The 17,291-nt window shown below is 37.8% G+C and overlaps 2 protein-coding genes across 3 annotated transcripts; one reads left to right on the plus strand and one right to left on the minus strand.

Annotated features, from left to right (window-relative positions):
• The first annotated feature begins 157 nt into the window (after positions 1–157).
• Positions 158–5,469, plus strand: ttc5 (tetratricopeptide repeat domain 5). Its single transcript, XM_079423185.1, has 10 exons — positions 158–280; positions 854–986; positions 1,173–1,384; positions 1,902–2,055; positions 2,621–2,712; positions 2,830–2,886; positions 3,134–3,280; positions 4,004–4,218; positions 4,360–4,504; positions 5,109–5,469. The coding sequence occupies exons 1-10, from the start codon at positions 206–208 to the stop codon at positions 5,226–5,228; spliced, it is 1,350 nt and encodes a 449-aa protein (XP_079279311.1). The 5' UTR covers positions 158–205; the 3' UTR covers positions 5,229–5,469.
• On the minus strand, positions 5,271–7,669 carry ccnb1ip1 (cyclin B1 interacting protein 1). 2 transcript variants are annotated; one of them, XM_079423195.1, is made up of 5 exons: positions 7,593–7,665; positions 7,059–7,362; positions 6,831–6,977; positions 6,061–6,217; positions 5,513–5,878 (listed from the first exon to the last, which is right to left on the minus strand). In XM_079423195.1, the coding sequence occupies exons 2-5, from the start codon at positions 7,353–7,355 to the stop codon at positions 5,724–5,726; spliced, it is 756 nt and encodes a 251-aa protein (XP_079279321.1). In that variant the 5' UTR covers positions 7,356–7,362; positions 7,593–7,665; the 3' UTR covers positions 5,513–5,723. The 2 variants fall into 2 exon arrangements, with proteins under 2 accessions (XP_079279320.1, XP_079279321.1); XM_079423194.1 differs by having other exon boundaries at positions 5,271–5,878; positions 7,059–7,669.
• Positions 7,670–17,291: the final 9,622 nt, after the last annotated feature.

Raw genomic sequence — 17,291 nt, forward strand, 5'->3', positions numbered from 1 at the left:
AAATATTTTAGGGTGTGAATAATACTACTAAATGGATAATAGATCTGCCAATGTCCAAAATAATTTCCTTCTAGATTTTTGTGTCACAAACTATAAAGTAAACATTTGGTCAAAGAAAAATAAATATAAAAACGTCTCCTGACCAGTAGGTGACGCCCAAACACACTCGTCTGTGTTTATCAGGCTTGCTCTGGTCCTGCTTCACATGTTAAAGATGGCCGAGGTTGATAATGATGGGGAGCAGAAAACAACAGACAAAGATGACTTGCACGTGTTAAAGGTTTGAACTCACTCTTTCATTTCCTTCTTTCTTTTGGTGAGGTAGAAATAAATAGGTATTACAGCACCCAGCTGATGTCGATGGTGTATAATGTACACAGCGCCTGTCACAGCATTGTAACAAAGGAGAAAAGGCAGGTTTTAGGACAAGTAGCATCTAAATATCTTTGATTAAACTCCATGCAGTGTAGCCTGATCGTTTTATCCTAATCTGCTTCCCATTATGTCGTGTAATGCTTGTTTACCTCTCAATGCAAGAGACACTTATTATTGTACTGTACAACTATAATAAATTGATTTGAGTTCTTCTTTAAACTATCTAGCTGATGAAGATGACACAACCTTATTCTCACAACTACTACAGTAATTTTTCTTCACTGCAGTTACTTTACTGTCACTTTCATTTTATTACAAAAGAATGCAATGCAAGTGAGTGCTGGCTGTCATTCTGTCTAAGATCTCCTTCTGTGTTTCAAATGATCATAGAATTTATTTTTGGCTTTCTCACATTAAAGTTCCTTTTTGAGGAACTTTAAATGTGCAGTTGTTTAATAATAGCATGTTTCTCTCACAGGAGCTGGTAGATGATCTTTATTCCTTTAGGGACCGTTACTTTGAGACGCACAGTGTTGAAGATGCTGGTAGGAAACAGGATGATGTTGCTCAAGAGATGGCAAAGACACTTAAGAGACTGGAAGAAAAAGAAGGTGGGGATTTCTTTGTGTTCCATTAATTTTATGGCAAAGAAATTTTAATGTTTAATTAAATATATTCTGGCAATTAATTAAAAAATATGTTGATAGAAAATACACCAGAATTATTGTCTCCGCACCATTAAAAATGCCACCAATTATTGGTATTATTATTATATACTTCCTATATAATTTCAACAGACTTGTACAAACACAGCGCCCAGTTCCTGCTTCTACGGGGTCGGTGTCTGAACGTCGCTCCGGGGTTCAGTCAGACTGCAGAGGAGTGTCTGTCCCGAGCTGTTAAACTGGAACCAGGTTTGGTTGAGGGCTGGAACACACTGGGAGAGCAGTACTGGAAAAAAGGAGACCTGACAGCGGCCAAGACCTGCTTCACAGGTGCACAACAGCAGGTACGTTTTATTATGGCCAAGAACAATGGGTCTCATTCATTAAATGTGCATACATGAGGTATAATCTATATCATAATTCTTATGCTGTATTTCTATAATTCTTATCCTATATCATAATCTTCACCTATAACCATGTTAAGATGAAATTTTATTTTATCTTAAATATATTTTATCATATACAATATAGCTCAAGCTGCTAGGTTTCTGTGTATAATTTTTTCTCTGTCTGTACAAAAGATGTTTATTGTGTTTGAACTGGTTTTAAGGAAGGCACAGGCTCTTGTTGCAAGTGCTCATGTGAGAGCTTGATTTTAAAGAGCATTATGTTTGCTGAGGAGTGATGAAATTATGATTTAGGCAGAAGTTGGGCAAACGCATAATACACATAGCATATAAGCATTAATCCATGGAAGCAATAGTGAATGAGACCCAATATCTTTTAGGATGTCTGTCTCTTTTGATATGGTACTGCTCATGAAGCTCAGAGATGAACTCTTGGTGTCTTATCTTCATTCAGAGTAAAAATAAAGTGTCTCTGAGAAGCCTGTCTATGGTGCTGCGACAGCTGCCACCGGAAGAAGACGCACAGGAGCAGAGCAAACGCATTCTGGAGAGTGTGGAGCTGGCTAGGCAGGCCGTGCAACTCGATGTCACTGATGGGACTTCGTGGTGTGAGTATATTACACGGCTACTGCAGAAAAGAACACATTAGGTCTGCTCCTAGAGGAATACCCTGTAAAATGTATTTGGACCAAAATGGAGTTTATTCCGCTATTTAAAAGGAATAGTTCTTCAAAAAATAAAAATGAATTGCCATCATCATGTCTTTCCAAATCTATTTGACTTGCTTTGTTCCATGGAACATAAAAGAAGATATTTTGAAGATTGTTGGTAACCAAGCGGTTTTGCTTCTCGTTATTTCCCCCCCCATACAACGGAAGCCAACGGGAATTTGAAACTGTTTATAGCATTCTTCAAAATGTATTATCTTAGAAAGAACGACATGAGGGTGAGTAAAGGATAACTGAATTTTCCTTTTCAGGTGAACTATGCTTTTAAGTGAAATTCAATCCAAATAAATGTTTTTGTCAAGTGAACTCCCAATAGATATCCATGCTGTCAATCAGAACGCAGCATGTTTCCTAACAGCATTTCTAAATGGAGATAGTTTATAATGTTGGTATATTGAAAAAAATTAAATAAACAATTTAATACTGTTTTGCTTTGGCCCAACAGATATTTTAGGAAACGCGTATATCTCCATGTTTTTTACCAGTGGGCAAAACCCACAGCTTTCTCAACAAGCCCTCAGTGCCTATGCACAGGCTGTGAGTATTTCCTCTTTGTCTCACTCATGTATCATCGAAACATTAATGTTTAATATTAATTAGCCAAAGCTGGTTGTCATATTTTTACCTTATAATTTTATCGGTGCATATTTACAGGAGAAAATCGACAAAGCATCCTCAATGAATCCTGACCTCCACTTTAACAGAGCTACGGTAACAATTCTTTCAGTTGCTTTCTCATACACTTTTTCAAACTGGTGGGGTGTGCACCAGCAAATATGTCAAAGTAAAACCAGTATCTTATCCACTTTGTTTTATGTGTGTGTGTATATATATATATATATATATATATATATATATATATATATATATATATATATATATATTTCTAAACTGGTAAACGGCCTGCTGTTACACTTCCACTGTGTGAAGCACCTAAGAATCTCCTTTCTGTCACCAGTTGTTCCAGTATGAGGAGATGCACAGTTCAGCTCTGGATGGATACAGCCGTGCTGCAGCTCTGGATCCTGGCTGGGAAGATGCTCGGGAGAGAGAAAAACAGCTGCTGAATTACCTAGACCAGGTTACAATGTTAATAGAGAATAAGGTGAGAGAAATAAACATCAACATTGTTTACACTGGCGCAGAACAGGCATTTTCAGGTCATTTCTATGGGAGCTGAGCTATTGACCGCAGAAGTGTCGAGAGCATCTGAGAATGTTAAAACGTTCAGACATGCTCAACTTTATTCAAACATTGAGTGAAAATGGAAGGTGGCAGCCAATCACTGTCAGGTATGGATAAGGTTGTCTATCATGAGCATTTCAAAATCTGCGTATTGTACTGGAGTGTCTGTTGAATTTAGTGTGTAAATCATATTATTTACATATTTGGACTCTTTCACTGAGCACTGACTATCTGGTTTTACAAAGGTGTGTTAAGTTGACAATACATCTTGATTTTATTTGGCATTTGGAAACAAAGCTTGCACCTGTCCAACTGTTACAGTGTATATAATTATTATATTGAGAAAAAAAAGCATTGGCTAAACACATTTGATACAAAACGCCCCGAATGTGAAGTGTTGTAGCATGTTTAGCAGCACAGAGCTTTATATAGTTCGGTTGATTGTGTAAAAGCTCATTGAAAAGGTTGTTTGGTTGTTATTTTGGATTATTTCCAGGAGATGGCAGTAGAGTACATTTACTTTTAGTCATTTAGCAGACACTTTTATCCAAAGCGCCTTACAAATGAGGACAAAAGTACAGTCAAAACAATATTCTGGAGGTCCATAAGAAATCACATTAACTCCACTCTCTCTGTGTTTCAGGGAAAAGTAAAAGCGCGGCGTCTTCGTAACATGCTCTCCTCACTCAGTACCTCCGCTTTGGGCCCGTGCTCCTCCGCTCAGTTCCGGTCTCCCTCCGGCCGCGTGGGGAGCCTTGAACCCCGCAGCTTATCCTCTCTCACTCACGGCCATAACGGTGGGGTGGCAGCGCTAGGAAAAGTGGTCTTCAGCTTGGCCTCAGAGGGCCGTATGGCTTTGTGAGTTTAAATGCTTCTGCCACATTAACAACCTCTTCAAGTATTTCCCGTACTAACAAAACTAGAAGGTTACTGGATATAGCTAACTGGTTGCTGATTGTATTGTTTTTTTTAAATGGTTTTCTTGTTTTTGTCTTGCAGCACATTTGGCATGGTGGACAGTGATGAGACCTGTTGTGTAGTCATGGTGTATAATACAGCAGACAGCTGGGGTGTTTTAATAGGGGATGCTGTAGTCATTCCTGAACCACAGGTTAAACGGCACAGCGTAACACATAAAGATAAGGTTTGTAAACAAGACTTTTCATTATACTTTAAAGTTTTATACCTCCGCTTACACTACCATTCCAAATTTTGGGGTCATCATTAAGATTTTAAAAATGTTTTCCAAGGAAATCCCCTTATGCTCACCATGGCTGCATTTATTTGATCAAAAAAACAGTAATATTATGAAATAATATTACAATTTAAAATAAACTGTTTTCTTTTTATTATGTTTTAAAATGTAATTTATTCCTGTGATGCTAAGCTGAATTTTTTTTAATGTCTTCAGTGTCTCACAATCTTTCAGAAATCACATTTCTTATTTGTCACAACATGGTACTTTTTATTTTATTTTTTCAGGATTCTTTGGTGAATAGAAAATTCAAAAGAACGGTATTTCGATCAATTTAATGCATACTTGCTGAATAAAATGAAGTTGTTTAAAAATATATTTACTTACTGACCCCAAACTTTTGAACAGTAGTGTACACAATCAAGCAAATATGTATAAGTTTGCAGCTGTTATCTGTGGCCACAGTATAATAACCCAATTGTAAATGTAAAGTTCTTAATGTTTGCATTACAACAGGTGTTTTTATGTTTCTTCTTTTCTTCTCCCTATACAGTCATATGACTTCCGAAGTATACGTGTGGACTCTCCCTTGCTCCTTATAGTCAATGGGAAAAGACAGGTGATGAAAAGCCAAAGTGCAGCCTTTGTTACTTACAAACCACAAAGTGAATGAAAACCCAAAGAGAGGACGTACAGTGAGAACATTGAGATCAATGAGGGTAGTGTTTTTGTATATTTTGTTTTGTTCCTGTTTGAGAGGACAGGAAAACTTTGTACATATTTTTTCAAATTATTTCCCTTTTTGAATTTTCCTCTTGTTTGTTGATGGGTATCATTGTTAAGATTGTGCTGCAGTCTGTTTCATATTTGGGTTGTGAATAAATAAATAAATAAATAAATCCCAGTCTTACTCTGATCAGTTTGACAGTTCCTACAGGTAATAAAGATAATTAGCGTAGAGTTTTTCACATTTTAATTATAAGTTATTTTCCACAATAAGGTCATTTACATTAGTGGAAACGTGTTGTGAGTGTTTACAGCATAACACCTTCTTTAAACGGTGTAACAGCTTTTACCAACTTGAACGAACATAAACAGAATCAACCATATTTGGCAGTTAGAACTGATATCAGGATTCCTAAGTGAAAGAAACAAGCATCTATGAAACTTAGTTTTTCTTGATAAAAGATTGGGCTCTGTCTCGTGTGGGTGTGCTGAACTGGAAGAAAGTTTTAGCGTTTTCTGGTCCCAGAGAGAAGAACCTGTCACCATCTGGTACCAGGAATGAAGGACTGCTTTGCGGTGAGCGCTGTTTGACCAAACCTGATGACAATAATTGCAAAGATTTTTCATATTCTGTGCTTTATAACACTTGATCACATCTCAGTGGGTTTAAGAAATCTTGACCTGATTTTACTTATGCAGGGTAAAATAGAAAATTACAATAATTTGTTTAAATAAGGAACCGTTATACTTGTTTCTACCCATTGACCACCCCCCCTGACCTGTAGTGAAAGGGTGGGAAATGTGATCTTTCTCTCCCGTTCCCAGCGTGTGCATCCGTAGTGAGTCCAGAAGTCCCTGCAGCTTCTGATATTGCCTATTTCGTTCATTCAGCCGCTCCAAAACCTCATTGTACTTTCGCTTATATTCCTCCAGCACCTGGAGAATGTAAAAGTTGAAAGTGGGGACATTGACTGTTGTTAAAGAAATACAAAAAAAAGCATCCTTCTCATGCTTTTATATATAAAGTACTTAGACACATTTGATTAAATGTTACTTGTGATCTTAAACTTGTACATTGTGAGCTAAAGGCACTCCAACATGTGTAACCACAAAACATTTTTTATTGATGCAATGAAATTATCAACATTCTTTTTAAAATATATATAAAAACATTTATTCCCTTGATGGCAAAGTTTTTAATGTAATAACAAATGGTACCATTTATTATTATCAATGTTTAAAACAGTTGTGCTGCTTCATTTTTAAACCATTATACATTGTTTTTTATGAATAGAGAGATAAAAAGTATAAAATACATTTTTATAACAGTATAAAAGCCTCTACGGTCACTTGATCAATTTAATGCATCCACTTGTTGAAATTAATGAGTGGTGTTTTTTTGAAAGAAAATTTTGGTCAACATTTTTTTCTTGTCATTTCAAAGTTTTGAGAGCATTTTTACTTATTTATTTTTTAAGTTATTTTGACTGTTGCTGTATATAAATAGTGAGAGTGGGCATTGGTTTGATGGCATGGTCATATTTGGGACCTTTTTCAGTGAAGCAATGTCTCCTCTTAATGCATTTAACTCCAGCTCTTTGCTCTGGTTCTGCTGGATCATACACTTCTCCATCTGAAGCACTTGTCCTCCAGCCCTGGACAGATTGTAGTCCATCAGCATCCTCTCCTGATTAACCTGACACAACCACACACAAAAAAAAAAAATGAGTGAGGGTGCATTAATCCCAACCTCTCTCAGTTTCTGCAGACATCAAACCTGGTAGGTCCAAAAGTCCAGCGCTTTATGACTGATTTCCAAAACCGTTTCAGGCTGTAGTCCGACCAAAACCATAGCCTTGTATTGCTCTGACGGTGCCAGCTCGGTTCTAAAGGCGTCCAGTTTGCCCGAGAGCATGGAGGAGCAGGCGGGGCAGATGGCAGGAGTGCGGCTGAACTCCTCTGAACCGTGTTGATCACAGAAGACATGAGAGCAGGCCGTGACCCACGCGAACCCACTCAGCTTTGCCCGGCATTTATGCGAATTACACAGCAAGGTGAATTTAGACGCAGACATGGCGGTTCTTATGGAAGGAAACAGAAATTTAAATATATATTGTTTTACTGGTTAAGCTGAGTCTGATAAACAACGATAAAAGATTAGGCTATGTGTGCGCTTTGTTAGCAGCGCGGGAAAAATATCCCCAAGCTTTCTTAGTTCTATTCGAATCCTAAATCAAACTAGTGCGCTATAAAATAAATATATATATCGCTCTTCACAAATATGTAGCTTTAGAAACCCAGGATAGTTTACCGAGAATTTGCACGTTATTTACAGTCAGTCAGTTACAGGTAGAGCGCCGCGCGGGGTTTGACTGGCCTCATCTGATTGGCTGCTGCGCCATGACGCGCTTTCAATAACACTTTTCCTCCTCGAGACAAACATTCTGTGAAACAGTCATAAATAATGTTTACGTTCTCTGAGGAAGACGAATAAGAAAAAATAGACGTTCACTGGTCAAGTAGGCTAAGTTGCACTTACCAAAAATATGTGGTGGTTTGGTCTAAGGAAATAGGAAATACATTTCATAATGTTAGGTTGCCTGCCTGTGTTTTTTTATTTTATTTATTGAACAGAATATATATATGCCTATACAATGGCACTGATAAATGTAAATAAACAAATATTATGGAAGACACATATCCAAAGATGCAAAGATTGATGCAAAGTACCAATAAAATTACATAAGGGTCGTTCTTCAATCGGGGTGGCAAATGAGAGGCAGAATTTGTAAAAATGCTTGTTTGTTTGTTTCTCCTCATATATTGCTATGCATTTAAAATTAGTTTAATATGCTATATCCATTCAAATGAAAGCTTAAGAACATTTTGATTTTTAAATAATTTCAATGAAACACTGGTGAGTGGTGACACAGCCACTTATGTCTATGTCATTTTGAAGTAACACCACATACGTAATTATAACACCACAGACTTTATATTACAAGTTAATATAGGCTCTGTGGTGTTACCAGAAAAGACCACAAACAAATCAGCCTAAAGCCAGACTTTTCTAAAATGGAGGCTGCCATCATGATGATTTCAAGATCATTTTCAAGTTTGTATTTATCAAAATTTTGATTAAAATATGTCAGGTCTGCAAGTTATCAACATAACAGAGCAGACACTAATAAAGTGCAACACATGAAATTGTCAGAAATTTACAAGTAGGGCTAGCTGCAGTCCACAAGATCCAGGGGGCGTGGTTGGATCCACATCTAGGGGTGAAGATTGATAAGTTTAGGGATGGAGATGGGGTGGGTTTAGGGATCAGGGGGTTAAGATTGGTAGGTTTATAGGGATGGGGTGGGTTTAGGGATCAGGGGGTGAAGATAGGTAGGTTTAGGGATGGAGATGGGGTGGGTTTAGGGATCAGGGGGTGGAGATTGGTAGGTTTAGGGATGGAGATGGGGTGGGTTTAGGTATCAGGGGGTGGAGATTGGTAGGTTTAGGGATGGAGATGAGGTGGGTTTAGGGATCAGGGGGTGGAGATGGGTAGGTTTAGGGGTGGAGATGGGGTGGGTTTAGGGATCAGGGGTTGGAGATGGGTAGGTTTAGGGGTGGAGATGGGGTGGGTTTAGGGATCAGGGGGTGGAGATGGGTAGGTTTAGGGGTGGGTTTAGGGATCAGGGGGTGGAGATGGGTAGGTTTAGGGCTGGGTTTAGGGATCAGGGGGTGGAGATGGGTAGGTTTAGGTATATGTAATGTGGGAGGAGTTGGATCTGGATCCAACCACACCCCCTGGATCTTGTGGGCTGCAGCGAGACACTCCTCGAAATTTAGCTAACTTTAAGAAAATAAATAAGAAAGAATGTACTCCCCATGCACCCCTCAGATCAACCAGCACCTGCAGCGACCTTTACACACAGGAAGTAGTCCAAATAGAATTCTCCCTTTTCTTAAAGCAGCGACATCCATTGTTGTAACACAACAGACATGAATTTGGAGGACACAACTTTTTTCTTTAATATGACAAAATATGTATTTTTTTAAACAATTTAATAAAATTATACGTTAAATAAAACCTCATTCACAATATAACCACTTTATTTGTGTTAAAAATGTTATATTGTTGCAATTACATTCGATGATACCTCTCTAAGGTATGGCAGGAACATCCATATTTTTTTACAAATGCAATCTCTGAAACTCAAATATGTATTTTAAAATAAAAAATGTAACTACTAACAGTGCACAAATTGTGTTTACCTTACAGAATACAAACATGCAAACATTTTATGATTTATTGGTATTTAAAGTTAATTTAAACTGTTCTAAAGTAGAGGGACACCACTTGCCACCACAAATGAAGAATGACCCATATATTCCGAGAAAGAAAGGAGCAGGCGGGAAAAAAGTGTAAGCAGGTGTCTCCATTCCTCTTCAAATAAATCATGTTCTCTTGATTGCCTATATGTTACACACTGTTCAAAATAATGTTTTTAAAATAAGTCTCTAAGGGTCACTAAGAATGCATTTATTTGAAAAGTGCTGTAGGAACAGCAATAGCCTACTGTGAAATTATTAAAACTTATAATGTAATTTTCTTAATGTGATGGCAAAGCTGAATTTTCAAAAGTCATATTACCATTATATTACCAAATTTTACTTTGAAAGTTCAAATAAACATTTGTAGATAGAATATCAAAAAGTCCAGTAGCTCAGCATTTTGCAAATTCGAGACACTCAGTTTCCACTCTTCAGTACATAGGAATAGAGGTAGTCAAGTGTCCACGGCGCGATGGTGATATTAATAAATTACTTTTACAACGTGAGGCCTTTTGGATTTGTACATTAGATACGTTGTCCCCTAGAGGATTAAATGAGGACTTTGATATTCATCCATTTCTTTAAATAAAAAATATCTATTTTTTTACAGCTCTAATAAAAGGTTTTGATGGTACTAGTTGAATTTACATACATAGGCAGGTATCAATTAATGATAATTACATATTGAGAATTGTATTTTGCATAGCTTTACGTGTTCCGTTTTTCTTTTTAATTTTTTCCTTGGTGTTATTGTTTTGGTTTATTTGTTGGGGTATTATAATATTGTGTTAGGCCATGTGACCTTTGATCACCTGGAGGTATAAAGAGTGGCATATCAGTGTTGTTCATTTGTCTGATGAAGAGCCTGCGTGCTCAAAACGTCACATTATGCGAAAGTTTAAATAATTGATACTTTTGGAGCTGTGATGTTGCCGACTTTGCATTCTAAATATGCTTTGGTCAAGCACCCTTTTGAGATTGATGTGCGTGCTGTTGCTTGCTCTTAGAATGTGTAACAATGTAAAAGTCTTTACTATCACTTGTGATCAACATAATGCATCCATGAAATACTGATTTTTGAACTATAGTGCTTTTTTTTTTGAGCCCAATGATTGCTCAAATAGCATTAAATGTGGGAAGTGATCACATTAAGCATTTCCTGGAAACACTGGTCTCCTCCAGCATCTCTCTTTAGCCAAAAGAGATCAATGGCCTTCTCAGAAGAGAAACTCACAGATGCAGCATTTGTCTACAGTGTCGAATGCATCATCTGGGCATGAGAAAGTCAAGCCTTGACTTTTTCTGCTTTTCTAACATATCCCAATTTTGCATTGTTTAGATCAACTAGGTAGCTACTGCCCAAAATTTGTAACGGGAAGTCAGACTCGATACAAAGGTAAGTTGGAATCAAACAGACAACTTTATTGAACAGGATGTAGATGATCAAAGAACTGGTATTGCAGACTTAGGCTTTAACAGAATTGAGGAGGATACTGACAGTTATATTCTTGATTATCAGGTTGGATGGAGACGGTGAGAATCGTGGGGTTTCCAGGAGCTGGATGCAGGTAAGTAGACAGAGCACATACACAGGCGATCAAGGAGCCGTTGAGCAACAGGTAAGTAATACCACATGAGTCCTTTTCCATTTGGGAGACCAGGCGACGCAGCTGTGTGAACTGTGTGTTCTTAAAGTGTTGTGTGGGTGATTAATGAATGACAGTCAGGTGTGCGTGATCAGTATTCCGATTTTTGAATACTATGTACGCTTTCATCAATATTACATCAAAAAAGTCAAGTAAATATTATTTTAAATAATTTAAATAGCATTTATGCTGGTAAGGGTAAGGTTTTTGGCCTGTCCCTCACTATGATTTTTCTTTTTCAGCAGAATGAGCAAAATGAAGGCAATATGAAAAAAATAACATTTGCATATTATATAGTCTCATCGTTAAGCAATGTTTTTGGTATAAGTATGCATTTTTTCTATAAAATATAAATCATTTTATTGGCGTCCCCTGATTTCATGTCAGCCCTGTTACCCTCATCAAAAAACCCTTGTAAAATAATTTACATTTAAGTGACATCACTTCTGGGAGGTTACATCATCTCTCAATCAATATATCTACACTTAAAACACAAGCTCTCTCACTCCTCTATAATGTTCTGTTTTTGATGATTTATGAGGCTTGACTGAGGGTGGGCCACCATGCAATGTCAGTCCTGTTACCATTTTTAAAATGTAAATTTAAACGCTTATTTTGTACATTTAATATAATCACTATCTACAAGTAAAATCCTTTCAAAGTGTACAATATGTGCTTTTGTGAACTTTGACTATTAGCTATCAATTAGCAAATTAGTTTGAAATTGTCAAACCTGTTACTGTCAGCCTGTTACTTTTGGGTAACAGGGATGACTACGGCTGCGTCTGAAACCGCCTACTTCTCTACTATATAGTAGGGTTAATGCAGTAGGCGAGCGAATAAGTATGTCCGAATCCTTCGGATTCATAAAAGAGTAGGCAGGAATTACCTGGGTGACGTACTAATTCTCGCGAGATTCGGACGTGCGTCTACTTAAAGTGCATCCGAATATGCCTACTTCTCTACTATATGGTAGGGGAAAAGCAGTAGGTGAACGATAAGTATATCTGAAACCTCAGTATTCATAGAAGAGTAGTCGAGAAGTTCACGGATGTCCTACTGCTTCTGCCCAGCAAGTATAGGTCTCTGCAGCAAAGTAATGGGAGTTACCAGATCGGGGCGTTTTTAGACCATGTGTCCTGATTGGCTGACGTCATAGTGATGGTAGGTTTAGGGGTGGGGTTAGGTAAAGGGAATCATTTTGTTTGTATGATTGAGAAACTCCCAGCAGTTTGAAAACACCCACAAATTCAGAAACGCCCTCTTTTACTCTGCAGAGACCTCAATCTCCTGCCCAGATTCTTGAGTTTTCATCCGATGCACACTTTTCTATCCCAGAAGCCCCGCGCGAGAGGATACATCATCATCGAACAGCGATCAGCGATGCGGGTGTTTACAAATGTGAGTATTATCGATCAAAAACACGGTTACATGTGTTAAAATCGCATTTCTTTAGCTACTGTATAGTAAATTGTTGATTTGCTGAAGGTGTAGATGCTAGACAGTAACGTTACAGTATATTTGTATAGCTCCAGTAAAGTGCATTTACATAAACCTTAAAAAATGATTTTAGATCTTAAGGTTTCGTTTATTTTAATTATTGTAATTTCAACCGAAGCTGTTACAACGCTTTTCTGATTCTTGATTTCTGTGCATTTGATGCAGAGCTTTTGTGCTGGAGTAGGTGACAGCAATGAGGGAGGTGATGGACAACAGAGAATAAAGCTAATTGTTGATTTTTTCGAGTAAAATCAACAATCCTCTCCAAAGGTAAGATCTTTGAGCAGCTGATTGATACCTCCTTTGTGCAGAAATTACAAACATGGAGGAAAACATACTAGGTAGGGTTATGGATTTATTGATGCTTTGAGATGTTTGTGCGCCTGTCGCTCTTATTTTATTTTTATTATTATTTATTATTACTGCAGAATATACAAGCTCAGGGAAAGATGGTTTAACAATGAACAAAATTGAATGGGTTTGCGTACATCATAGTATGAGATTATATACACAGGGACAAAATGATTAAATTTCTTTGAATAATCATAAAATTAATATAATCATATTGCATTTGATTGGCCAGTTCACCTCAAACTCCATCACCCTGAACGTAGGAGCCCCACAGGGCTGTGTCCTGAATCCCCTGCTTTACTCTCTCTACACGCATGACTGCGTGTCCTCTCACAGCTCCACATCTATTATCAAATTCGCTGATGATACTGTGGTTCTGGGCCTCATCTCCAACAACGATGAGACCGCATACTTGGATGAGGTAGAGAGACTCACATCTTGGTGCCAGGACAACTGTCTCTCTCTGAATGTGAGCAAAACTAAAGAGCTGATCATGGACTTTAGGAAGAGACAGCAGCAGCCCTACACTCCTCTTATGATCAGTGGGACCCCTGTGGAGAGGGTGAGTAGCTTCAAGTATCTCGGTGTAAACATCTCCGAGAACCTGACTTGGACTACACACATCCAAACACAGGTTAAGAAAGCCAGGCAAAGACTGTACCACCTGCGACAGCTGAGGAAATTCAGGGTCTCACCAGCAATCCTGAAAACTTTCTATTCAGGGACCATAGAAAGTGTATTGACTCATCTCATGTATTGTGCATCTCAGTGTGGTATGGAAACAGCTCCAATCAGGACTGCAAAGCACTACAGAGAGTTGTGCGCTTAGCTGAGCGCATCTCAGGGTCTGCTCTCCCCTCTCTGCAGGACATCTACCTCAAACGCTGCAAAAATAGAGCTGTTAAAATAATCAAGGACTCTAATCACCCTGGTAACCGACTATTCACTTTGCTTCCATCTGGTAAGCGCTTCTGTAGCCTGATGGCAAAAACTGAGAGACTTAGGAGGAGCTTCTTCCCCCAGGCCATCAGGCTCCTAAACTCTAACTCTGTGTCATAACATCACATGACTCCATGTAAATATCACCATATCAATAGCTATTCATAATTTTTCTCTACCTCATATTGCTGCTATTTAAATACCCTGGACAACTTTTTGCACATTCTTTTGCACATTCCTCTTATTACTATTTAAGTCAACAACATACTGACCTGTACTGACCTGCACATTTATATTTATATTTTTTTATCTTTTGTTTTATTCCTCTTATTTTTTCTACTTTTCTTTTTCTTAATATTTGTATTCTATATAATTGCACTGTCCTTGGAGCGGACCTGACCTACATTTCACTGCTGGTTATACTCCGTATAATTGTGTATGTGACAAATAAAAATCTTGAATCTTGAATCTCTTGAATCATTTGTTTTTATTTATAAGCCTCAGGAATGAAACCAGAGGGACATTCAACAAGAAAAAGAGGAAAACAAAGGAGATTTAAGCCAGTTTTGCATGTGGATGAACGATTTTGGTTTTTCGTAATAAAAAAAATATTTCTTTAAGGATGAAACTGGGTTATATTAGTTGAGTTAAAAATATAAAAACTTAAATCAACCCTAAATTTGTTGGTTACTACAATCATAAGGGCAGCTGTTTCTTCAACAAGACCAAAAATGAGCACATTTCATCAGCATCAAAATATTTACAGATAGATTAATTAAACCTGTCGCTCATATCTTTTGTTTTTGCGCTTGTTATAACGGCATAGATCACATGATAACGTAAACATGGCGGATCTCATTCATACTCAACGAGATTTGGCTGTAGAGTACGTACTCTTTTAGCGCTCGTTAAGTAAGTACTTCTTGAAAATAAGTACCTACTCATTGAGTAGGCGGTTTCGGACGCAGCCACTGATTAGGGTTGACTCGGTTTTTAAAGATTGTCTGTGTAAAATTCAAACATTTTAAAGTTCACTCTCGGTATATTATTGAGCTAATGCCTATATCATTCAGTGGAATACGAGTTCTAATTAAACTATATCTAGTAACACTTGTGTCAGTAACAGAGTTGACAAAAAATACCAAAACATGAGGTAGAAAAATAGTCATAAAATAACAAATTACATAGCCTGAGATGGCACAATACAATTTCTTGCCATTTTAAGGCAGGGATCTCCAACTCTGCTCCTGGAGAGCTACCGTCCTGCAGACTTCAGTCCCAACCCCGCTGCAACACACCTGTCTGTAATTATCAAGTAGCCCTGAAGACATTGATTAGCTGGTTCAGGTGTGTTTGATTGGGGTTGGAGCTGAAATCTGCAGGACGGTAGCTCTCAAGGAGCAGGGTTGGAGACCCCTGTTTTAAAGTGTCTTCATTTCATGGATATTTTAAAAATATTGATTAAACATTTTATTTTTCACTTTTTCCAAGTGGAAAAGGCACCGATTTCGTGGAATGACCCGCAAGTCTATCAATGTTCTGGCTGATTCGATTGAATGAGAAGCTATTTTTAGTTGTAGCCTACAATTAAGCAATGCAAATTCTTAACTTAAACGTTTAGAAGAATGCCCAAACTTATTCAAATCAGCCTAAATTCTGTCCACCCAACCAAGTGCATGTTCACAATTCAATTAAACCCAGCCAAATGTAGAGTAAACCATTCCAATCTGGCAACACTGATGAGTACTGCATACAACAAATTAACAAAAACTGAAGAAATGCAACAGATGCATGTGAACGATGATATGGTTCTACACCGTCTCTCTTTCTTTTTAATTATTGGTTTGTCTTAAATCTACAGTATAATATGACTATTTTAATAATTTTATCGTAAATTATACTTTGTTATTGTAAATACACCTGCATGAACAAACACGCACTCATGTATAGCCTATAAGAAAAAAAAACCTGCCTTATGGTAGAGGATATTGGCCTTATATGAGATACGGTGCAGGTCGGCTGCTTGTTTTTGATAGATCTAATTAAAAATGGCTTTTCACTTCATCCCTCCTCCACGTGGTGTATGGGAACAGAGGCGGGGGTGAAAGGGGGGCATTGTGCGGAGCGGCAATGGATCCTGGGGGTGAGGAGAGAGAAAGAGATGCCCACTCAACTGTGTCCAGGTCGCCATTGTTGGAAATTCCCTTCCTGTTCAATGCATTTTAAATCGAGTGCCCAATATTCGAATGCACCGACAAAGTGAGCGAGCCACAGGGGGTCTTTATTCCAACAGCCCTTGCAGTTATAGTCTATAAGCTGCCTGATGTATTAGGCCTATCTCATCCCATCACCTTCCTCATCATTTCCCTTAAATTATTTTTTTGCTTCCACACAATTTTGAAATATATAGCCTATGCACAACCTTCACATCTAGTGAACTTTTTTACATGCATCGATACTTGAGCATTTTTTTAATTTTCTTTCTGGGTAACCTGATAACAGTTACAATCTTTCTTTTTTTTTTTTTATCTCCCTGTGAATCAGATGATTTGAAATGACGCCAATTTAGATTTCACATAAATCCTAGTAGACCTGTCAATACATAAAGTGTCTCCTTCTCAAATACTCTCAGTGGGTGCACTAAATGAAGTGTGGTCATTAAGTTGTTTAAAACAGACAGATGTCAGAATCTTGAGGGGTATAAACTCCATTTTTGCATACATTACAAGCGTGTTTAAATATAAAAAAGGAAGGAAATTTCGTATTGACTCATATTGATATTTTGCCTAAATTATTAGAGCTGCTGTTAGAATTAAGATAAACGCAAAAGAGGGAGAAAGAAAGAAAAAGAGACGGTGTTCCGCGCCATTGAAATGCAAATGTAAGAACAAGGAGAGATTGTATTTTTGTGTGAGTGTGTGTCTTTTGGAGAGGAGAGGAGGGGGTCTGCAGAGTGGACAAGTTTGAGAAAGAGGGGACTTGTTGAGGAGAAACAGCCACACACGCACTCGCCAGTTCACAACAGCGGACGGCGTTATGATCCGCTTCAGGAGCCCACGCGCATTTTAAGCTTATTTTATTTTTGTAAATAACTATTTCAAAAGAAGCCGATGTTGTCCTAACGCATCCTGCACAGGTGGATTATTTACGAACAAGGGAGTTCGGTATTGATCTATTCAAACCCGGTTTTATAATTTGCGTTGTAAAGTTTGTTGATGCCCGTAACTCTCACCGGCTGCTCGTGAATC

The sequence above is a fragment of the Barbus barbus genome (genome assembly GCF_936440315.1).
Source record: "Barbus barbus genome assembly, chromosome: 1".
Taxonomy (NCBI): domain Eukaryota; kingdom Metazoa; phylum Chordata; class Actinopteri; order Cypriniformes; family Cyprinidae; genus Barbus; species Barbus barbus.

Excerpts from the sequence above, each read along its gene's own strand:
- ccnb1ip1 (XM_079423194.1), bottom strand. The coding sequence starts at position 7,355 with ATGTCTGCGTCTAAATTCACCTTGCTGTGTAATTCGCATAAATGCCGG. Across the intron at positions 6,218-6,830 it reads ACATTGCTTCACTGAAAAAG|GTGCTGGAGGAATATAAGCG; the intron begins GTCCCAAATATG and ends TACATTCTCCAG. Across the intron at positions 5,879-6,060 it reads TTCCCACCCTTTCACTACAG|GTTTGGTCAAACAGCGCTCA; the intron begins GTCAGGGGGGGT and ends TATTGTCATCAG.
- ttc5 (XM_079423185.1), top strand. The coding sequence starts at position 206 with ATGTTAAAGATGGCCGAGGTTGATAATGATGGGGAGCAGAAAACAACA. Across the intron at positions 987-1,172 it reads GAGACTGGAAGAAAAAGAAG|ACTTGTACAAACACAGCGCC; the intron begins GTGGGGATTTCT and ends TAATTTCAACAG. Across the intron at positions 2,713-2,829 it reads TCAGTGCCTATGCACAGGCT|GAGAAAATCGACAAAGCATC; the intron begins GTGAGTATTTCC and ends GCATATTTACAG.